General features: G+C 35.8%; 1 protein-coding gene across 1 annotated transcript in view; it reads left to right on the forward strand.

Annotated features, from left to right (window-relative positions):
- Positions 1–24,646, forward strand: part of LOC116855364 (disintegrin and metalloproteinase domain-containing protein 5-like) — a 161,727-nt gene that overhangs the window by 102,812 nt on the left and 34,269 nt on the right. The window contains exons 16-19 of the mRNA XM_032838070.1: positions 11,065–11,155; positions 11,656–11,875; positions 20,789–20,872; positions 21,555–21,666. Coding sequence (XP_032693961.1) covers positions 11,065–11,155; positions 11,656–11,875; positions 20,789–20,872; positions 21,555–21,666 — 507 coding nt within the window. The remainder of the gene's footprint in view (positions 1–11,064; positions 11,156–11,655; positions 11,876–20,788; positions 20,873–21,554; positions 21,667–24,646) is intronic.

Genomic DNA, 24,646 nt, shown 5'->3' on the forward strand with positions numbered 1-24,646 from the left:
CCAGTATGTGGTCTATTCTGGAGAAAGTTCCATGTGCACTTGAGAAGAATGAGTAGTTAGTCTGTTGTTTTAGGGTGGAATGTTCTTTATATGTCTATGAGGTCCATTTGGTCCAATGTATCTTTCCATGCTCTTGTTTCTTTATTGATTTTCTGCTTGGATGATCTGCCTATTACTGAGAATGTTGTATTAAGATCCTCTACTATTAATGTATTCATATCAATATGACTCTTTATCTTGATTAACAGTTGTCTTATGTAGTTGGCTGATCCCGTATTGGGGGCATAAATATTTACAATTGTTAGATCTTCTTGGTGGATAGACTCTTTAAGAATAATTTGTGTCCTTCTTTATCTCTGACTACAGTCTTTAGTTTAAAATCTAATTTATCTGATACGAGAATCGCTAGCCCAGCTTTCTTTTGAGGCCCATTGGCATAAAAGATGCTTCCGCATCCCTTCACTTTCAGTCTGGATGTATCCTTAGGTTCAAAATGGGTCTCTTGTAGACAACATATGGATGGGTCCTGTCATTTTATCCAATCTGCAACCTGTGCCTTTTTATGGGAGTATTTAGGCCATTCATGTTGAGTGATTATTGAAATATACAATTTTATTGACATCATGTTGCCTAAGAAGTCCTTGTTTCTCTATATTGTCTCTGTAAATTTCTGTTCTCTGGCACTCTTGGGTTCTTTCTTCTTTTATTAAAAAAAAACCAAAACCCTTAATAGTTCTTGTAGTGCTGGGTTGGTGGTCACATACTCTTTTAAACCTTGCCGGTCTTGGAAGCTCTTTATGTCTCCATCCATTCTGAATGTCAGTCTTGCTGGATAAAGTATTCTTGGCTGCATGTTCTTCTCATTTAGTGCCCTGAACATGTCTCCAGCCCTTTCTGGCTTGCCAGGTTTCTGTGAACAGATCTGACGTTATTCTGATGGACCTTCCTCTTTATCGCTTTCCGCTAGCTGCTTTCAAGAGCTCTTGTCTAAAGTTATGATTCATCAGTTTCAGAATCAAGTGTCTCGAGGTCTTTTTAGATTCTATGATCTTGAGGGGTGTCTTTTCTGCCTCTATAATAGGAACACTGGTTCCATTCCCCAGATTGGGAAAATTTTCATTGAGGATTTGTTCAACTATATCTTCTAGTCTTCTTTTTTTCTCCTCCCCATCAGGGATCCCAATAATTCTGACATTGGAACTTTTCATGGCATCATTTATTTCCCTAATTCTGTTTTCATGGCTTCTAAGCTGTTTGTTCCATGCCTCCTCCTGATACTTTTTCTCTATCAGTTTGTCCTCCAGATCACTAATTCTATCTTCTGCCTTGGTTACCCTAGCTGTTAGAGACTTTAGATTAGATGGGATCTCATTGATAGCATTTTTAACCTTTTCCCAGGTAGCTTTCACTTCTGCCCTAATCAATTCCATGTTGTCATTAATGGTTTTCTCCAACCTAGCCTTGCCTGGATAATTGTTACCCTGAATTCCCTTTCTGACATACTGTTTATGTCCATATCCAATAGCTCTGATGGAGAGGGCACAGTCTCTGAATTTTTCCTATATTGGGCATTCCTGCTCCTAGTCATTTTGGGGAGTGGTGGTCGAGGGGCTGTGTAGCTGAATATATCATCCGTGATCCAGGTAAGGTGCACCCTGGAACACTTCTGAGCAATCAGAAGTCACCATCAAAAAGAAAGGAAAAAAAGCAAAAAAGAGAGAGAGAAAGAGAGAGACAGGAAAAAAAAGAGAGAGAGAGAGAGAGAGAGAGAGAGAAGACCCAGCCAGAATGGGCCCCAAAGGTAAGATTTATGAGGTATACAAACAAAAATACAATGAAAGTAAAAGACAAGAAGAAGAAAAAAAGAACCCAGCCAAAATGAACCCCAAGTATAAAATTTATAAAATATCAGAACAAAAACAAATGCACAGAAACACTGACAGAAGAAAAAGATGGGAGGTTGGTTATACATCCTCAATGTGGGTGAGGAAAGTTATTTTGATTCTTCCTGGGTATATCTTGATATCTTTGTTAAAGGACGCAACTTTCCAGAGATAAAGGGAGATTAAAACTGGTATATATATAAGGGTAGTATTGATTAGAGAAAGAGGATTACTTTGAAGCTTATATCTGTATGTATATTAAGAAAAATAGAAAAGCAAAAGAAAAACACATGTATGTGTATGAAAAAGTTCAAGGTAAGAGGTTATTATGGAATATGTTGTATTGAACCTCTCGTTATAGTGGTAAATGGGTTAAGAAAATTAAAAAGAACAAGAATTGTGAGAACAAATTAAAAATAAGAGTTGTATCTATGAAATATGCAGGTTTTAGGGCGATACTGGGAGTTTAATATCTTGTTTTCCTCTGATATTGGGGTTTTAAAATGTTATGGAGACCCTGTGGTGATTGTCCTCTTGTTCTTTCAGCTGGCTATCTGGGGGAGGGGGCTGCCACGTTGTTTTTCAGTCAGTCTTGCTTGGGTTGAGTCCTGCTCCCTATCAAGGGGCTGGGCTCTGTGGAAACCAATTTTTTAGGCTTTTGTTCTCTGCAGGTTTTTGTTCTTTGGTGGCTTTTTGTGGCCTTTCAGAGGTTTAGTGGAAAGAAAACTGTACCCAAACTGTATCTCAGAGAGAAGCCTGAGTCTGCTCCTCTCTGGGTGGTCCAGAACACACAGACTCCCCCTCTGCAAACTCTGCTGATCTGTGCAACCTCCCATGGGCAGTGCATGTCCCCAGCCACTGTCTTTGAGGTTGCCCAAAGCACCTGCTTGTCCCCGCATCTCCGTGCCACTAAAACCACAAGCGATATTAGACAAGGGAGCCCTCTTCCAGTGGCTGCCTTTGCCGGGACTGCTGTCTGGGGTCCAGACCGCCCCAAGAGATCCCAACCAGAGATAGCGCGCTGAGATTTTCAAGCCTGGGCTGGGAGTGTTCAGACTCTTGGCTGGTCCTAGAGACCAGCAGCTAGTGTCCGCACAGAACTCTCTCAGGCACGGTTGGAGAGCATGGTTCAGACCCTGGTTACACAGTGCACGTGCAGAGTGCAAAAGGCTGTGGTTCCAGAGAGCACCAGTTGGCATCTACACCAGACTCCCTTACATGTGCCTGTGGGAGTGCACCTATCCCAGCGCTGGAGCTAGTAGTGGAAAGCCAGAGGCTCAGGGACCATGGTCTGGAGGCCTCGTTGTACTCTCTCTGGCACAGGTGGTCATTGGCAGTGGCCATCCTGGGTCTGTGGGCTTAGGCCTGTGCCCATGCCTGCCCAATTCCACCAACTGCCCCTTAAAGTCTTTTGCTGTTTTTGAGTGCTTTTAACCAGACTCCACGTTAATGCTGGTCCCCAATCACAGGGCACTCTCATATTGGGGTACTACTTTCTAATTGGTCACTACTTTCTAATTGGTGGCTCCATCCCCCTTCTATATTTTTAAATATAAAAAAGATATTTATGTTCCAATATCAGTCTGATCATTCTCAGTATGCTTTACCTCTTCACTGGAGTCTCCTAACCTAGTAGATATCCAGAAGTGTATAATTCTACATCTAAGGGTGATTTCATGGGTGTTCAGAGTGTTTTGGTAGATAATTAACTCACTTTAGGGGACTGGTTGAAACAGGGCCTCCTACTTCTCTGCCATCTTGTCCCATCTCCCTAAAATGTGGTATTTTGTTTATTGAATTTATCTGGCCATTAATTTTGATTTTTAAAAATATTGAGTTAAGGTATTATTTGATTATTGAATTTTTGCCCCTCTACCACCTTCAGTTTTGCACCATCCTAATCCTGGTGTTTGGACAGAATTTGGGGGAATCAAGAAGTTTAAATTAGATTTAATAAATCAAATCAAATCAGTAAATTGGGACAAAGTGAAAGGAAACTAATTACTTAGTGAGTTCAAGAGTAGACAGTTTTCAATAGACAGTTGCTGATTGTGGTGGATTCTGTTCACAAATCTATTTTGACTTGTTTTGTAGCATCTCTTATATGTATGGATTGTGTTGAGAGAGAATGAAGTTTATTGATCTTGTCCTCCAACTATGAAAATCTGTGAAATTGCTGACAGGAGCTCCTTTGCCAGTTAATAATGATGACAACAAAAGATCTCAGGTTTCATTACATGTGATTAACATGAGTAACACAATGCATCTCTAAATCACCAAGTCATACTGATAGGACAACTATTACTACATTTGAATTTTTTATGATTTTAAAATTAGACATAACTAAACATATAAAAGGGTGAAATAGATGATCATTGGTATCCTTACTGATTTTAAAATTCAATAGCTCTTTTTTTGTTATTGAAGTATAGTTGACACACAATGTTACTTTAGTTTCAGGTGTGTAACATAGTGATTCAACAACTCTATGCATTTTGCTATGCTCACCACAAGTGTAGCTATCATCTGTCACCATACAACGTTATTACAATATCAACTGTATTCCCTATGCTGTGGCTTTTATCCTCATGGTTATTCATTCGATATCTGGCAGTCTGTACCTCCGATTACCCTTCAGTCATTTGTCCACACCCACCCCACCACCCCCGGCAGCCATCAGTTTGTTCTCTGTATTTGTGTGTCTGTTTCTGCTTTTGTTTGTTTGTTAAAATGTTTTGTTTCTTAGATTCCCCATATAAGTGAAATCACATGATAGTGTCTTTCTCTGTCTTATTTCACTTAGCATAATACACTTTAGTCCATAAATGTCGGCACCAATGTCAAGATTTCATTACTTTTTATGACTCAGTAATATTCCATCACACACACACACACACACACACACACACACACACTTTCTCTCTCTCTATCTTCTTTAGATGTTCATCTATTGATGGACACTTGGGTTGCTTCCAATATTTTGGCTATGGTAAATAATGCTGCAATAGACATAGGAGTGCATATACCTTCTCAAAATTTTTTTGTCTTTTTTGGGGGGGTGGGGTTAATTATCCAGTAGTGGAATTACTAGATCATATGATATTTCTATTTTTACTTTCTCAAGGAAACTTCATACTGTTTTCAACAGGGGCTACACCAATTTATATTCCTACCAAAAGTACACAAGGTTTCCTTTATTCTCTACATCCTTGCCAACACTTACTTTTTGTTGTCTTTTTGATTATAGCCATTCTGAGAGGTGTAAGGTGATGTCTCATTTTGGTTTTTATTTGCATTTTCCTGATGATTAGTGATGAGTATCTTTTCAGGTGTCTATTAGCCAGCTGTAAGTCTTCTTTGGAAAATGTCTATTTAGGTCTTCTGCTCATTTTTTAAATTGGATTGGGTTTTTTTTTTTTTTTGGTTGAGTTTTATAAGTTCTTTACATAATTTGGATATTAACTCCTTATTAGGAGCAAATATCTTCTCCTATTTAGTAGGCTGCCTTTTTGTTTTGGTGATGGTTGCAAATATCTTCTCCTATTAGTAGGTTGCCTTTTTGCTTCGGTGATGGTTTGCTTTGCTATGCAAAAGCTTTTTATTTTGGTGTAGTCCCAATCATTTATTTTTGATTTTGTTTCCTTTGCCTGAGGAGATATATCTAGAAAAATGTTGCTATGACCAATAGCAAAGAAATTACTGCCTATGTTTTCTTGGAGGAGTTTTATGCATTTGTGCCTTATAGAGTTTATTTTTGTGTTGGTGTGAGAAGGTGGTCTGTGTTTATTCTTTTTCATGTAGCTGTCCAGTTTTTCCAGCACTATTTATTAAAGACACTATCTTTTCCCCAGTGTATGTTCTTGCCTCCTTTGTCATAGATTAATTGACAACATATGTGTGGGTTTATTGCTGGTCTATTATGTTCTATTGAGCAATGTGTCTATTTTTGTTCCAACACCATGCTGTTTTGATTACTACAGCTTTGCTAAACACCTTGAAATCTGGGACTCTGATACCTCCAGCTTTGTTTTTTTTTCCAGCATTGCTTTGGTTATTTCAGGTCTTTTGTGGTTCCATAAAAATATTATTTGTTCTAGTTCTGTGAAAAATGCTGTTGGTATTTTTTTTTTTTGCCAATGATAAAATCTGAGCTTTATTTTTTTTTATTATGTTCAGTTAGCCACTGTGTAGTACATAATTAATCCTCGATGCAGTGTTCAACTATTCATTAGTTAACTGTAACACCCAGTGCTCATCACAGCATGTGTCCTTCTCAAAACCCATCACCCTCTTACCTGCTGTTGGTATTTTGATAGGGATTTCATTGAATCTGTAGATTGCTTAGGAAAGTATGAACATTTTAATAATATTGATTTTTCTAATCCATGAGCATAGAATATCTTTTCATTAATTTGTGCCATATTCAACTTCTTTCATCAGTGTTTTATAGTTTTCAGAATACAGGTCTTTACTTTCTTGGTTAAGTTTATTCCTACGTATTTTATTATTTCTGGTGAAAATGTAAATGGAGTTCTTTTCTTAATTTCTCTTTCTGTTCCTTCATTACTAATGTACATAAATGGAACCAAATTTTGTGTATTAATTTTATATCCTACAACTTTATTGAATTTATTTATTACTTTTAATAATTCTTTTGATAGACTCTTTAGGGTTTTCTATATGCAGTATCATGTCCTCTACAAATAGTGACTTGTTTCTTTCTTATTAATTTGAATACATTTTATATCTTTTGTTGGCTAACTGCTCTGGCTAGAATTTCTAGTAATATGTTGAATAACAGTGGTGAGAGTGGGATATTCTTTTTTTTTTTTTAAAGACTTATTTTTATTTTTATTTATTTGACAGAGATCACAAGTAGGCAGAGATGTAGACACAGAGAGGAAGGAAGCAGGGTCCCTGCTGAGCAGTCAGCCCGATGCGGGCCTCCATCCCAGGACCCTGGAATCATGACCTGAGCTGAAGGCAGAGGCTTTAATCAACTGAGCAACCCAGGCACCCGAGAGTGGGATATTCTTGTCTTATTCCTGATCTTAGAGGAAAAGTTGCTCAGTGTTTCAACTAAGTATGAGGTTAGCTGTGGGTTTTTCAAATATGATCTTTATTGTGTTGGGATAGAGCCCCTCTAAACCCACTTTATGGAAGGTTTGTATCATGCATTAGTGTACTTTGTCAAATGTTTTTTCTTCACCTAATGAGATGACCATATGATTTTTGTTCCTCATTTTGTTAATGTGGTGTATCATATTGATTGATTTGTAAATAGCGAACCATCGCTGTATCCCTAGATGCACTTGATCATGATGAATGATCCTTTTCATATATTGTTGATTGTGATTTGCTGATACTTTGTTGAGGATTTTGCATGTATGTCCCCCAGAGATATTGACCTATAGTTTTCCTTTTTGTGGTGTGTTTATGTCGCTTTGGTATCAAGCTGATAATGGTTGCAATAGAGTGTATTTTAAGCTTTCCTTCTATTTTTTGGAAGTTTGAGGAAAATAGGTATTAACTCTTCTTTAAATGTTTGGTGAAATTCACCTATGAATCCTTCTAGATCCTGGATTTTTATGTTTTGGCAATTTTTTGAATACTGATTCAATTTTAAGTGTGTTCAGATTTTCTGTTTCTTCTTGATTCAGTATTTATTTATTTTTAACATCTAATGTATTATTTGTCCCAGGGGTACTGGTCTGTGAATCATCAGGCTTATACATTTCACAGCCCTCACCATAGCACATACCCTCCCCAATGTCCATAATCCACCATCCCATCCCTACCCCACAACCCAACAGCAACCCTTTTGTTTTGTGAGATTAGGAGTCTCTTATGATTGGTCTCCCTCCTTATCCCATCTTGTTTTATTTTTTCCTTTCCTACCCAACACAGCCCCCCACCCTGCCTCTCAAATTCCTCATATCAGAGAGCTCATATGATAATTGTCTTTCTCTGATTGACTTATTTTGCTCAGCATAATACCCTCTAGTTCCATCCATGTTGTTGCAAATGGCAAGATTTCATTTCTTTTGATGGCTGCATAGTATTCCATTGTATATATATATATACCACATCTTCTTTATCCATTCATCTGTTGATGGACATCTAGGTTCTTTCCATAGTTTGGCTATTGTGGACATTGCTGCTATAAACCTTCATGTGCATGTGTCCCTTCAGATCACTACATTTGTATCTTTAGGGTAAATACCCAGTAGTGTGATTGCTGGGTCATAGGGCAGGTCTATTTTCAACTTTTTGAGGAACCTCCGTACTGTTTTCCAGAGTGGCTACACCAGCTTGCATTCCCACCAATAGTATAGGAGGGTTCCCCTTTCTCCACATCCTTATCAACATCTGTCATTTCCTTATTTGTTAATTATAGCCATTCTGACTTGTGTGAGGTGGTATCTCATTGTGGTTTTGATTTGTATTTTCCTGATGTCGAGTGATGTGGAGCACCTTTTTATGTGTCTGTTAGCAGAAATGTCTGTTCATGTCTTCTGCTCAATTTTTGATTGGATTATTTGTTCTTTGGGTGTTGCGTTTGCTAAGTTCTTTATAGATTTTGGATACTAGCCCTTTATCTGATATGTCATTTACAAATATCTTCTCCCATTCTGTCAGTTGTCTTTTGGTTTTGTTAACTGTTTCCTTTGCTGTGCAAAAGCTTTTGATCTTGATTAAATCCCAATAGTTCATTTTTGCCCTTGCTTCCCTTGCCTTTGGCGATGTTCCTAGGAAGATGTTGCTGCGGTTGAGGTCAAAGAGGTTGCTGCCTGTGTTCTCCTCAAGGATTTTGATGGATTCCTTTCTCACATTGAGGTCCTTCATCCATTTTGAGTCTATTTTCGTGTGTGGTATAAGGAAATAGTCCAATTTCATTTTTCTGCATGTGGCTGTCCAATTTTCCCAACACCATTTGTTGAAGAGACTTTTTTCCATTGGACATTCTTTCCTGCTTTGTCAAAGATTAGTTGACCATAGGGTTGAGGGTCTATTTCTGGGCTCTCTATTCTGTTTATTGATCTATGTGTCTGTTTTTGTGCCAGTACCATGCTGTCTTGATGATGACAGCTTTGTAATAGAGCTTGAAGTCTGGAATTGTGGTGCCACCAACTTTGGCTTTCTTTTTCAATATTCCTTTGGCTATTTGAGGTGTTTTCTGGTTCCTCAATCATACCTTCTAATCATCTTTCTTTCTTTCTCCCCTCAGGGATCCCAATAACTCTGACATTGAAACATTTCATGGTATCATTGATCTTTCTAAGTCTGTTCTCACAGGCTTCTAGCCACCTGTCCCTCTCTTCTTCAGCTTCCTTCTTTTCTATCAACTTATCTGCTAGATCACTAATTTGTTCTTATGCCTCATTTACCTTGGATGTTAGAGTATCCAGTTTAGACTGCATCTAATTCATAGCATTTTCTAGTTTGGCCTGATTAGATTTCATTTCTGCCCTTAGAAATTCTATATTGTTACTAATGCTTTTCTCAAGCCTAACTATTGACTTCATAATTGCTACCCTGAAATCTATATCTGACATTTTAGTTATATCCATATCCATTAGATCTGTGGCAGAGGCCATTGTCTCTGTTTTTTTTCTTTGTTGGGAGATCCTCCTCTTAGTCTTTGTGTTGAGGGATGGTTAAGAGAATGTGCAGAGTTCAAAATATCAACCACAACCCAAGCAAGAGGCATCTTAGGAAAATCTGGAGTGGTCAGAAGTCACCACTGAAAAAGCAAAGCCAAAATAAAATACAAGAAATACAAGAATAAAATTTGTAAAATTTTAAATTAAAAAAAAAGTAAAAATTAAAAAAAAAAAAGAATAAAGGGGGCAATCTCTCAGTAAGGACAAAGTAGGGTATTTAAGTTGTTCCTGGGAGTATTTTGTTCTGTTTGTTAGAGTACACTACTTCCCAAAATTATAGGGAAAGTAAAACTTGTATATATACAAAGGTAATATTGAATAGGGAGAAAAGGGCTACGCTGAAGCATATATCTATTAAAAAATACAGATGTGGAAAAGTACAAGTTAAATAAAGCTACTATGAAATATAAGTTGATATATTGAACATGCAGTTGAAATGAGAAAAAGGTAAAAAAAAAAACAAGAAAAAGGTGGGATGTAGATTATATATTGCTAAGAATAAAAAGAAAAAGAAACTTGTATCTGAAAAATAAAGCAAGCCATGAGGCAACTACTGGAGCTCAATACACTATTTTCGCCAGTGTTGGGATTTTACAGTTTTATAGGGACACTATAATTGTCGTCCTCTTGTTCTTCCAGTAGGTCTTCTGGGGGCTGGGGGCTGGGGCTGGGGGTTGTTTTTCAGGCAACCTGCTTGGGGAGAGTTGTCCTGCCTCCTATTGGGAGGATGAGATCAGTGGAGACTGGTTTTTTGAGATTTTGTTCTCTCTGCTTCCGTGCCTCCTTGAGGGTCAGAGCAAAAATGGTCACACCCAAACCTCTGGCCCAGAGCAGAGAAATTAATGTTGGTTGTCTTCACTGTACCCTCCAGGACAAACCTTCTCTGTTTCTCTGTGTACTGCAGAAAGCTGCAGCCTCTCACATTTCATGCCCACAGTGATTCTCTGAGGTTAGGGCCTGGGAGTGTCCATGCCCTTTGTGTTTCTAAAACTGCCCAGGGCCCCAGGCTCATGCATGCACCTGCAGCTCCTGGATCCTGCCTGAGCACTGCACTAAAGCCCTTTCCCAGCCATTACTGCTGCCCAGACCCTGGCACAGGACACTTTTGTGCTCTGGTGTTATATCACTCTCCAGGAGCCAGTTTATGGAGGCTCCCTCACCCTTCTGTTTATCTTCCAATATCCCCCTGAAGCTTCATAACTCTGCTCTTCCTACCTTGCAACAGGCAGCGCTTTTCTGCTTTTAGAGATCTAGATATATATTCTTACATCTCAGGCTGATTTTGTGGATGTTCAGAATGGTTTGGTAGATATCCAGCTAAATTCAGGGGACTGATTGAAGTGGGGTCCTTACTCTTCTGTCATCTTGCCTCCCCCAAAGCTACCTGAGCAACCTTTTAATGCTAGGTAATTATAAACATCCTTAGCTGTACATTATTAATTTCCAAAGTGAGTTTATTTCTACAATGATTATTGGAATTATGTACTGTAATTTATAAAAGTTTTTTTTTCTTTTAGCTTCTAGAGGTGGTCCATTTGCTTGTTATGATGAAGTAAATACAAGAGGAGATAGATATGGAAACTGTGGCCGAGATTTTTGCAGTTATCCGTATGTATTTAGAAATTTATAATTTTGTTTGGGATATAGGTTATATATTGCTAAGATCCTAGAATATATGGCAGTTTATCACAGGTTTCTTTGTTTTATGATCTGAACTGAACAGTATTACCCATCGCCTACAAATGATATGTATTCAGTGCCTATAATGTTACAACAGTGATATTTGTAGTGAGAATTATTTATTTTATTTTACTAATGAAAGAATTGAAGACTGGTGATTTGCTCAAATTTAAGAAGCTAATATAAGACAGGCCAGGGCTGTCAGGTTGCAGGTATCATTAATATTTCCCTTAGCACATAGACTCACAGAACAAAAATGGCCACATCATACATAGATTAGTGTGCTCAGAAAGTTTTCTGAGAGAATATTGTTGACACCTGGAGTTAAATTTGTAAGACTTTTTTTTTTTTTTAAACTTAGGTGTATCAGGAATCTATGTTATTTCAGTAAATAATAAGAGAATTTTTTCTCTGCCCTATGATTCTAGTAATCTTCTATGTGGAAAATTAGTTTGTGCCTGGCCACACAAAACATTAATATCACGTGCAAATTTATCTGTGATTTATACACATGTCCAAGACGAAATATGTGTATCTACATTTCGACCCAATGAAAAGTTACCTAAAAATTCATGGACAACATATGAAAATCCTGAAGATAGAGATGATACATTTGTACAAGATGGCACTGTGTGTGGTCCTGAGATGGTAATTAGAACTACAAAATTTCAAGTGTTTTAACAATTATTTTTTACAATACACCAAGCAATTCACTGTTAAACAGCTTTGTTGAAATATTGTTTACTATAATAGTCATTCATGATATATACAATTCATTGCTTTTGATTAATGTATCACCACATCCAGTTTTAGAACATACTATAACTCTTGCCCATAAGCAACATATCCAATTTTCCCAGTTATTAACATCTAATAGTAATATGGTACATTTGTTATAGTTAATGAACTAACAATGTTTATATATTATATTAAATAAATTCCACACTTCATTCAGATTTCTTTTACCTAATGTCTTTTCCAGGATTCCACCCAAAATACCATATTACATTTATCAAATATGTATTCATAGACTTCTCTTGACAGTGACAGTTTCTCCTAATTTCTTTGTTTTTGATGGCCTTGATGGTTTCTAGAACTGGTCAGGTATTTTGTAGTATGTCCCTCATATTAAAATTTGTCTGCCATTTCTCTTATGATTAGACTGGGTTTATGTATTTTTGGGAGGAAGACCTCAGAGGTAAAGTATCTTTCATCATATCATTATCAAGTGTTGATGTTAACCTTGATCACCTGCCTGAGGTAATATTTGTCAAATTTCTCACTGTTAAGTTACTCTTTACTTCCCTTTCCATATTGTACTTCCCTGAAAGAAGTTACTTTGCATAGTCCATACTTAAGAAGTAGGAAGTTATATTTCACTTTCTTGGGGGCTCAGTAGTTACATAAATTATTTTTAATTCCTCTGCACCAAAGGTTTGTCTGTTCTCCATTTATTTATTCAGTCATTTATTTGTAACATTGTAGACTCTTGGATATTTATGTTATTATGCTCTGGGTTATAATCCAGTACTACTTTATTGATTTCGTTATTCAAGTTTTTCTAGCTTTGGCCAGTCAACTGGTGTCTCTTTGGCAAACTCTTAACACTGTGAGAGGTTTTTTTTTTTTTTCCTTTTTTCTTTTTGAGTGCTTCCTTACTTTCTAGAATCACAAGATGTTCTACATTGATACTGAATGTATCCTGCCCCAGTTCCTAAAATCAGCCATTCTCCAAGGAACCCTGGTTCATCGAAATGGGAAATAGTATTTAGAAACCAAGATCTAGGTATTAATTTTCCTTTCTGCTATTGGGAGTGTCACTTTTGGCCCCATCAATAGACAGAGCTAGGAAATGTCTATCTATATCTACATAGGATTCAAGCATATGAAAACATATAGATACATATACATGAATATATGTATATATGTATACATGTATATATACTCACACTCATATCTTGTATATATATTTCTATATATGCATATCTACATTACAAAGCACGAGGTCAAAATTATACTTTCAAATTGAATCCACAATATAGGTTTCATTCTAGCCTCGTATCTTTTCATATTTTTGACTCTTTTCTATGATAGTGATATACTTTGACACTTTCTTTGACAGTTATCTATATAAATTCCATCCTTGGATGTCTTTGGAATACACATTAAACTATCTCAGAATTGCTAGCTCATTCCACTGTGAAATTCTTCTTCCCCTTAGCCTGAAGTGTATGTAAAAATATTTTATTCAAGAATTATTTGGGGTTTATTCATTTTTCTTCTTAATGTGGTTAGATTGTTCATTTGAAAAACAGTAAGTTTTTTGGATTTCTCCCTGTCCTGTTCATTTTATTTTAGCTTAGTTTCTGATATGTGAAATATAAAATGATTTTTAAGATTGAAAACTATAAGGGCAACTGGGTGACTCTGTCAGTTAAGTGCCCAACCCTTGATTTTAGCTGAAGTTGAAATCTCTGGGTTGTGAGATTGAGCCTTGAGACTGGGTCTGTGCTCAGTATGAGTCTGCTTGTGTGTTTCCCTCTGTTCCTACCCCCCCACTACTATTCACATATGCCCTCTTTCTCCCAAATAAATAAAACCTTTAAAAAAATTTTTAAAAAGATTCAAAACTATATGTGGTTATACTCAGAGAATTATCCATTCCCATCCCTGTAAACCCTGTAAACCTTCTATCCATTCTCATTTCTCTCCCCTACTCCCAGTAGAGAAACAATTAGTTTTCATTATTAGTTTCTATTATTGTAGTTTTTTAGTTTTAGCTATCTTACCTTTTATTTGTTGCACAATGGAGCAGATATGTACATTTCTTATACCTCCTTTGTTAAACAAAAAGTAGTATTACATACTATAAATGCTTTTGCACTTTTTTTTTTTTTGCTTAACACATTTTGTGGTGATTAATTTACATCAGTTCTAAAGCGCTTGCTTATTTTATATTTTCTGGCTGAATTTTATTTGATTTATTAAAATTAATGCAATTTTTCATTTTGAAATAATACACACACATCAAAAATGACTGGAAAATACAAAAAAGGAAAAAAAATCATTCATAGTATTATCACCTAAAGATAAATTCTCTTTATATTTCAGAACATGTATTTCCAGTATTTTTTGTGTTTATAGCATTTTTTCACTGTCTTAATATTATGAAATTAATAGAAATATAAATTATAAAGATACTATATCTTTGAATAATTTTTGAAATGGAGAAAAATATAAAGAAGGAAAACCATTACACAGAATTTGTTTACACAGAATTAGTCACAGTTATTGGTGGTCTTTTTTTAAATTAAACTTTTTAATTTTGAAGTAACTATACTTTAATGGAAAATAAAATACGTTAGAGAGGTCCTGTCTATCCCAAATCCAGATTGTCTTAATATCTTTAACCTGTAAAATATAAAAAACAGGAAATTGACTTTGGTAGAAACCTTATTTAGATTAGAATGTGTATGTGTGTGTGTGTTGTCTGTGTGTAGTTCTGTGCAATTATATAACATGTATAACCATGGAACCACCATCACAGTCAAAATACAAAACTGTTCCATCCACCAAAATGGAATTCTGTCATGGATTCATTTTGTAGTCATACCTTTCCCTTGTACACCTAATGCTCTGTTCTAATCAGTTCTCTATCTCTATAATTCTGTCACTTGGAGAATGTTATATTAGTAGAATTATCTAAAAATCTCTAGAGATTAGTTTTTTTCAGCCAGCATGACATCCTTGGGATCTATCTAGAAAGCCACATGTATCAATGGTTTATATTTAGTGTTGAAATATTCCATTACACGAATACACCATAGTTTGCCTAACATTCGTTCTTTTTTTAGTGTAAGTTTTTATATTTTTATTTTATTATTATGTTCAGTTAGCCAACATATAGTAGTATATCATTACTTTTTGATGTAGTATTCGATTTATTAGTTGCATATAATGTCCAGTGCTCATCACAACATGTGCCCTCCTTAATACCCATCACCTCACTATCCCATCTCCCTACCCCCACCTATCTGAAATCCTCAGTTTATTTCTCAGGGTCCAGAGTCTCTCAAGATTTGTCTCCCTCACTGATTTCTTCCCCCTCAGTTTTTCCTCCTTTTCTCTATGGTCCTATGTGCTATCCACATATGAGTGAAACCATATGATAATTGTCTTTCTCTGCTTGACTTATTTCACTTAAAGAAATAGGTCTATGTTATCTTGGCTCAACTCAAAATCATAATGAATTGTTATTTGATTATTGTGCCATTTTTAAATATCTCCTATAAATTCTATGTTATAATTTTTTGGTCCTAAATTATTTCTTTTGTGTGTGTGCATGACTTTCTGACACCATAGAAATACAAAGGACTATAAAAGAATATTATGAAAAATTATATGTCAACAAACTGGACAACCTAGAAGAAAAAGATGAATTCCTAGAAACATATAAACTACCAAAGTTGAACCAGAAAGCCCACTGCCATGGTACTGGCACAAAAATAGACACCAGAAATAGCAAATTTGAACAACCTGATTGCCAGCAATGAAATTGAATCACTAGTCAAAAAAATCCCAAGAAACAAAAGCCCAAGACCAGATGGTGTTACAGGTGAATTCTACCAAACATTTAAAGAAAGTTTAATAACTAGGGGCACCTGGGTGGCTCAGTGGGTTAAAGCCTCTGCCTTTGGCTCTGGTCATGATCCCTGGGTCCTGGGATCGAGCCCCGCATCGGGCTCTTTGCTCAATGGGGAGCCTGCTTCCTCCTCTCTCTGTCTCTGCCTGCCACTCTGCCTACTTGTCTGTCAAATAAAAAAATAAAAAAAAGAAAGTTTAATACCTATACTTTTCAAAATTTTACAAAAAATAGAAATGGAAGGAAAATTTCCAAATTTATACTATGAGGCTGGCATTACCCTGATTCCAAAACCAGATAAAGACACTACAAAAGAACTATGGCCAATATTCCTGATGAACAACTCAACAAAGATCCTCAACAAAATGTTAGCAAACCAAATCAAACAATGCATTCACCATGATCACGTGGGATTTATTCCTGGGTTGCGAGGGTTTTTCAACATTGGCAAATCAATCAACATGATATATAACATCAATAAAATAAAAGATAAAACCCATACGATCATTTCAATAGATGCAGAAAAAGGATTTGATGACGTACAACTTCCATTCATGATAAAAACCCTTCACAAAGTGGGTTTAGAGGGAACATGACTCAACATAATAATGGCCACATCTGAAAAACTCACAGCTAATGTAATATAATTCTCAATGGGGAAAAACAGAGCTTTTCCTTTATGGTCAGGAAGAAGACAAGAATGTCCTTTCTCACTTTTATTTGACATAGTACTGGAAGTCCTAGCCACAGCAAACAGACAAGAGAAAGGAATAAAAGGCATCCAAATTGATAGGGAAGAAGTAAAACTTTCACTATTTGCAGATGACATGTTCTATATACTGGAAGAGATTATGCTAAATGAAATAAGTCAAGCAGAGAGAGTCAATTATCATATGGTTTCACTTATTTGTGGAGCATAACAAATAACATGGAGGACATGGGGAGATGGAGAGGAGAAGGGAGTTGAAGGAAATTGGAAGGGGAGGTGAACCATGAGAGACTATGGGCTCTGAAAAACAACCTGAGGGTTTTGAAGAGGCGGGGGGGGTGGGAGGTTGGGGGAGCCAGGTGGTGGGTATTAAGGAGGGCACGTATTGCATGGAGCACTGGGTGTGGTGCAAAAACAATGAATACTGTTACGCTGAAAAGAAATTAAAAAAAAAAAAGAAAAAAGAAAGCCCTGAAGACTCCACCAAAAAATTACTAGGGCTGATAAATGAATTCAGTGTGGTCACAGTAACAAAATCAATGTATAGAAGCCTGTTGCATTTCTAAACACTAATGATCAAGCAGTAGAAAAGAAATTAAAACAATCCCATTTACAGTAGCACCAGAAATAATAAAGTAGCTAGGAATAAACTTAACCAAAAAGGTGAAAACTTGTATTCTGAAAACTATAAAACACTGATGAAAGAAATTGAAGATGACACAAAGAAATGGAAAGACATTCCATGTTCATGGATTGGAAGAACAAATGCTGTTAAAATGTCTATACTATCCTAAGCAAATTACAGATTTAATGCAATCCCTATCAAAACAGCACTTTTTTTTTTTAACAGAACTAGAAAAAAACAGTCCTAAGATTTGTATGGAACCACAAAAGACCCTGAATAACCAAAACAATCTTGAAAAGGAAAAATAAAACTAGAGGTATAATTCAAGACTGCAAGTTTTATTACAAAGCTGTAGTGATCAAGACAACATGGTACTGGCACAAAAATAGACACTTAGATCAATGGAACAGTATAGAAGCCCAGAAGTAAACCCACAATTATATGGTGATCTTCCAACAAAGGAAGAAAGAATACCCAATGGGAAAAAGTCTCTTCAACAAACGGTCTTGGGAAAATTGGACAGCTATATGCAATAGAATGAAACTAGACCACTTTCTTACACCATGCACAGTATAAACTCAAAATTGATTAATGGCCTAAATGTGAGACAGGCACCATAAAAATCCTATAGGGGAGAACAGGCAATAATTTCTCTGACATTGGCCATAGCAACTTCTTTCTGGATATGTCTCCTGAGACATGAGAAACAAAAGCAAAAGTAAACTGTTGGGACTACATCAAAATTAAAAGCTTCTGCACAGTGAAGGAAACCAACTAAACTAAAAGTCAGCTATAGAATGGGAGAAGGTATTTGCAAATGACATATTTGTTAAAAGATTAGTACCCAAAATATGTAAAGTATTTATACAACTCAACACCTAAAAACCAATAATCCAGTTAAAAATGGGCAGAAGGCATAAATAGAAATTTCTCCAAAGAAGACATCCAGATGGGCAACAGACACATAAGAAGATGCTTAACATCAGAGATCATCAGGGAAATGCAAATCAAAACTACAATGAGATACAACCTCACACCTGTCAGAATGGCTAAAATAAAAAAAATTCAAGAAACAAGTGTTGGAGAGGATGTGGAGGAAAAGGAACACTTGTGCACTTTTGGTGGAAATGCAAACTGATGCAGCCACTCTGGAGAACAATATGGAGTTTTCTCAAGAAGTTAAAAATAGACCTAACTTATGGTCTCATAATCACAGTACTGTATATTTACCCAAAGAACATAAAAATATGAATTTAAAGGGATACATGCTCCCTAACATAGCAGCATTATCAACAATAGCCAAACTATGGAAGGAGCCCAAATGTCCATCAAATGATGAATGGATAAAAAAGATGTGGTAGATATGTAATGTAGAATATTATTCATCCATCAAAAAGAATGAAATCTTGCCATTTGCAATGACATGAGTGGAGGTATAGTGTATTATGCTAAGTGAAATAAGAAAAGTACAAGACAAGTTTATATGATTTCACTCATATGCGGAATTTAAAGAAGCAAAACAGATGAACATATGAAGGGGAGAAAAAAAAGGAAGGAAACAAACCATAAGAGACTCTTAAAGATAGAGAACAAACTGGGGATCGATGAATGGAAGTGGGTGGAGATTGGCTAGATGGGTGATGGGTAGTAGGAGGGCACTGGTTTTTTATTTTTCTTTTTAAGAGTTATTTATTTCAGAGAGAGAGAGAGAGAGAGAGAGAGAGACAGAGAGAGACTATGCATGTGAGTAGGGGTAGTGTGGAGGGAGCAAGGCAGAGGGAGAAAAGAAAGCCTGAGGCAGGACTTGATCCCGGGACCTGTGATCATGGCCTGAGCTGAAATAAAGAGTGGGACACTTAACTGACTGAGCCACTCATGCAGCCTCATAAGAGGGCATTCAGTATGATGAGCACTAGGTGTTGTATGTAAGTAATGAATCACTGAATTCTACTCCTGAAACCAATATTGCACTATATGTTAAGTAACTAGAATTTAAATAAAAATTTCAAAAGAAAGAAATAGGAAAACAGTATTAACACATAATATAGCATAAAATCATTTTTAGATTATTAGAAATTTCTGACATTTAGTAAAATAATATATCTGATAACAGCTTAATATTCTAATTAATTCTATGAACTATTAACTCCAAGAGCTACAATGGAAAGTTAACTAAAATATTTTTAAACTTTTTATTTTATTGTATTTTTAAATTCAAGTATAATTAACATAGAGTGTTACATTAGTTTCAGGTGTACATTCCCCCATTTCCCTTCCACACTTTTGGCATCAGGAGTTTGTTCTCTGTAAAAGGCTGTTTTTGGTTGTCTTTTTTCCCCTTTATTTTGTTTCTTAAATTCAACGAGTGAAAGCATATGATATTTGTCCTTTTCTGACATATCTTTTTGAGAGAAAGTCACAAGTTGTGCTTGCTAAATTCAAATTTATTTCTATATAATACATTTTAAAAATAGTACATGAAAAAAACCCAAAGTTTCTATCACATCTTGCTCATCTGGAAGCACATGGAATACAATTATGATCTGAGGTCTCTCTCCCCTTGAATTCTAAAGGATATATTGGCTCAAATCATTTTTTTCCAGGGTCCTGGTCCTTCTCTTTTTGCATACATGGTTGTTATTATGATCCAAAGACAAAATTCACTCAAAAAATAAAACTCTTCGACAAACTACTGAGTTTACTGATTTTTTTTTCAATAATTAGGAAAAAGGCACAAAGATTAATTTCATAAATTAGAGCAGTGTAAATTCACACATTAAATACTCTTTTTATTTGGCGGCCTTTTAGCCACCTCATAGTTGGGAGTCTCTCATTGCCTTATTACTGCATATAATTATCTTTTATTCTTGCTGTTCTCCTCATCATTTTTTTCTCATGGAATAGTAAGCTGTCTTCCTGTGCTACTCATACCCATGATTTTAAGACCCCAATCTCCCACCTCATAGTTCTCAACCTTAGTTGCTCCAATGATCATGTGGACCCTGCACCCAGAGATTTTGATAGAAATGTCTCACGTGGAGCCTGGGTATAGGTATTTTTAAAATGCTTCTTGGAGGGATGCCTGGGTGGCTCAGTCCGTTAAGGATCTGCCTTCAGCTTAGGTCATGATCCCATGATCCCATGATGCCATAGTTCTGGGATAGAGTTCCCCATCAGGCTCCCTGTTCAGCAGAGAGCCTGCTTCTCCCTCTGCTTGACACTCCCCCTGCTTGTGCTCTCTCTCTCTCTAGCAAGTAAATAAAATCTTTAAATGCTTGGATAGTTCTGGAATTCAGGAACTAGTCAAATTATTTTTCCAGATATTTCCCTTTTTAAGTGGACTACTAGTGCTAGGTGGTAAGAAAATAAAACTAACTTCTCACATATGGTTACGTCTTTAAAATATGAAGGCTTATAGCTTATTTCACATTTATTTCAATGTTTCAAATTATTACCTTATACTTTTTGTATTTTTATGCCAATTCTTGATAATATGAATTCTGAAACTCTCTTGAATTTTTCTTATGTATTATCTGTACACACAATCTGATTGTGTGACTATTCTTCATTTCCTTTTGCTTTTAGTATTGTGTCAAATTTGTGTGTGTAAAAGTTCAACACCAGATAACAGATGAGGAGTGCAACTCTACTTATTGCAATAGCCACGGAGTAAGTAATTTCAATTTTCATTTTAGCAAGATACTTTGAACGATGCTATAAAATGGTTTTGAGATTTAAAAAAAATTATTAAGATGATTTTCATGCTGCTTGGTGTCATCTAAGAGTCTATAATTTATAACTTCAATCTTATTTTCTTAAGAAATGTTGCTAAACTATTTATTAGAGAATATAAAGTAGAAACATTTAAGATGATTCTGGATGTATGAAGTGTTAGGTAAATATAAGGGGTACATGTGCTATATGCACCATGTATTGTTATATAACAAAAATGATCTTATTTTCACAGAAAGAAGGTAGAAACTGGTAAACAAAGGTCATTAGAAATTTTTTCTAGTCTTGCTTGTTAATTCAGAGTCTGGGCTGTTCTGTGAAACTGGCAACTAAATGATAATTAGTGGCATGTTACTGGTAATTGATAGTATTTGGGTCTGGTTATGGAAAGAGTTGAATTTTTTTTTTAAATTACTTTGTCAGCAGAAGCTAAATATACTTTCTAAAGTATGGACAATATTGAGAGAAAATTTGTGAAAATTTATTTGTCTATTTAAGTTAAATGAATAAATTCTCTGAAATAAATTCTCTGTTGAGTAAGTATAGAATATTCATTGGTCTCTAATGAAAACCGTCTTTGTCTCTAAAAAACAATTGTTCTATTTTCTGATTACTCCAGGTTTGCAACAATTTAAATCATTGCCAGTGTGAAAAGGGGTTTGATCCTCCTACATGCCTGCAGAAGAAGGGAGAATTTGGAAGTATTGATGATGGGCACAAGGCTCCATCTGGTTAGTGTCTTTCAAATTTTATTAATCAAAGATAATATGTAAGAGAAAAAATTAAAGTATAGGTTCCAAGCTAGGTTACAAAGGAACTGATACCAAAAACATGTTTTTGTTTTATTTGTAAAATTTTTAAAAATCTAAGACAGTAGAAGTTTTTTCTGTACTTTTTATATATCAACATTGACATTGGCATTTATATCAACGTTGACACAAAAAGTGTACCCAGATTAGGCAATATAAAAGAAATTCCAGTGCATAAAATTTGACTAGCTAATTTGGATTGTTCACTTTGGATTGTCTCATACATTTCTGGTTTAAAATAATGTTTGTTAGTAGTCATTGTTATATTAATGCCACCAGATTCTTTCAGGCTATCTTTTACTCTTTTTTGCTGCACTGTAAGGACTCCAGTCCAATCTTTTGAACTACCCTCTCTAGAATCTCTCCTGTGGGGTTCACGAGTACTATTTTGAGATTAAGCAGTCCTGGCTAGGACTGAGGCTACCTGGGGGATATTCCCTGGTTTTAGAAGATATTGGAGCCCACCTAGGATAACTTGGGAGCAGAGGCTCTCTACCCTCACCCCCTTTCCTTTTGGGGCATATAAATACTGAAACTCCTTGGCAGATTTACTTGAAGCTTGGATACTAGGGGGAAGGTGTAGCTAGGGACCAACTTTTTACAGAGTTAACACACAGCCATATTAGACTGTATATCAGACCAAAAAACAAACAAAAAAAGGAATAATAGTTTAACATGTAACATAATTTTAAACATATATTATTTTCACATAAATGTGTAAAACAGATATTTATTTAAAATTACATATTATGTATTAGTGATTTTTATTACATAAATACTATTATTTAAGTAAAACAACAATATTAGTTACCAGTGTGTACAACCAATTAAGAAAATAATATATATGAGCAAAAATGTAACAATAATTTATAATGACAGTATTTTTTAATATTTCCCTTGAAATAGCAATTTACATTTACCTCTTTTTAAAAAGTCTTTACTGGATATTTAAAGTTTGCAGGCTATCTTATTGTATATTATTCAGATTCATAAATGTAAGAATTTTCAAAAGGGGAATATAAATATAGGAAAAATTAAGCTTGCCCTATATTTAATAAAAAATAACAATGACAGTATTCTCTCTCTCCCTTCCTTCCTTCTTTCTTTTTCTTTCTTTCTCTCTCTCTTTCTTTCTTTTTACTAATGAATCATTGAATACTACATCAAAAACTAATGATGTACTATATGTTGGCTAACTGAACTTAATTTAAAAAATCTTTTTTTAATAAAACATGATTCTCTTTGTTTTATGATATGGTCAGATATATTTTTGGCCCTTTCTGTTTCATTTTCCAATTATACTTCTCTGTATTGCTTGCAGCCTTTCAGATATCCTTCCTTTAAGCAGCAGCAAAATGGAATAGAGCTAAATGTACAATTCCTTTTGTCTTGAAGCTCTGCTTTATCAAGCCACATTTCCTGAATTCAGGTGTCAGTCTATTGTGATGGCATCCACAAAGATCTCCTACAAAGCATTTGAACATGACATACCTGTTGTTGTTGTTGTTTTTTTTTTTAACTAGACACAGCAGGGTTTTAGGCTTGTAGAAATTATTTTGCAGATCTCCAAAAACATTCATTAGCTTTGTTTCTGTAGGTGTCTTCTAGTAGATCAGGTACCAAGCAGTCAGTTTCTTTTCATGTTTAATTCACCATATAGGCTGCCCATTTCAAAAATGCTCATCATTTTTAAAAAAATTTATTTATTTGTCAGAGAGAGAGAGAGAGAGAGAGAGAGAGAGCGAGCACACAGGCAGGCAGAAAGGCAGGCAGAGGCAGAGGGAGAAGCAGGCTCCCCGCCGAGCAAGGAGCCCGATGCGGGGTTCGATCCCAGGACCACGAGATCATGACCCGAGCTGAAGGCAGAGGTTTAACCCACTGAGCCACCCAGGTGCCCCAAAAATGCTCATTTTTAAGCACTCTAAATCACATTGGATGTCAGAAGTTGTATATTTTTTTTTCCTTAGGGAACATGGTTGAAAGCATAGAGGTAATTTGCACTTGTGAAATCTAAGTTGAATTACAAATAAATTTCAATTTTAATAAAGGTCTGAGAAGGTCCTGTTTCACTGCTTACCTTTTTCTAATTACATTTTTTGAGTTCTGAAGCAGTCTTTTTCCAAAAATATGAGTCATAGGTATAGTCAGTTCATTTTTTCCCCCTTAGATTCACAGATTAGCAAATTATTTCAGAGAAACAGCATGTAAATTCTCTTTTTACTGCAACCTTTCTATTTTCCTCTTCAATGTACTTAAAAATTAAAGAAGTACTTAAAAATTAAAGAAGTACATTCTTATTGTCCAGCCTTTCAAGAACAAGATTTTATGCCAGGCCAGTATTCTAACACATCTCATATAGCTTATAACACTAAGAACCATCTTGTATGCATCCATGTCTGAGGAAGCCATTGCCTTCCCATTTCATAAAGTTTTGAAAAATCCCAGGGTACCTGGGTAGCTCAGTTGGTTAGGCATCTGCTTTGAGCTGGGGTCATGATTCTGGAATCCTGGGACTGAGCCCCAGGTCGAGCTTCCTGCTCAGTGTGGAGCCTGCTTCTCTCTTTCTCTCTGCCCCTCCCCCCTGCTTGTGCTTTATCACACACTCTCTCTCTCTGTGAAATAAATTAATTAAAAAAAAAATCCCATTACCAGCTTCCATACCTTTTGAGGAAACTAAAAGTGACCAAAAGCTTTCATCAGGAAAGCCTGTATATCACAGGTAAGCATATCACACTCCATTCAGTGTTGTATCCATGGTGTGTAGGATGTTTAGTGGGTAAGTTCTTTTCCTTTTCTTTGAGAAGAAGCTTATAGACTGAATGGGATTTGCAGAAGTTTACATTTGGACTGCCTGCTAAATATGCGTATTGGTCAACAAAGTCTACTTTGGATTTGAGCAAGA

Source organism: Lontra canadensis, unplaced genomic scaffold, assembly GCF_010015895.1.
Source record: "Lontra canadensis isolate GAN:19392208 unplaced genomic scaffold, GSC_riverotter_1.0 scaffold101, whole genome shotgun sequence".
NCBI lineage: Eukaryota > Metazoa > Chordata > Mammalia > Carnivora > Mustelidae > Lontra > Lontra canadensis.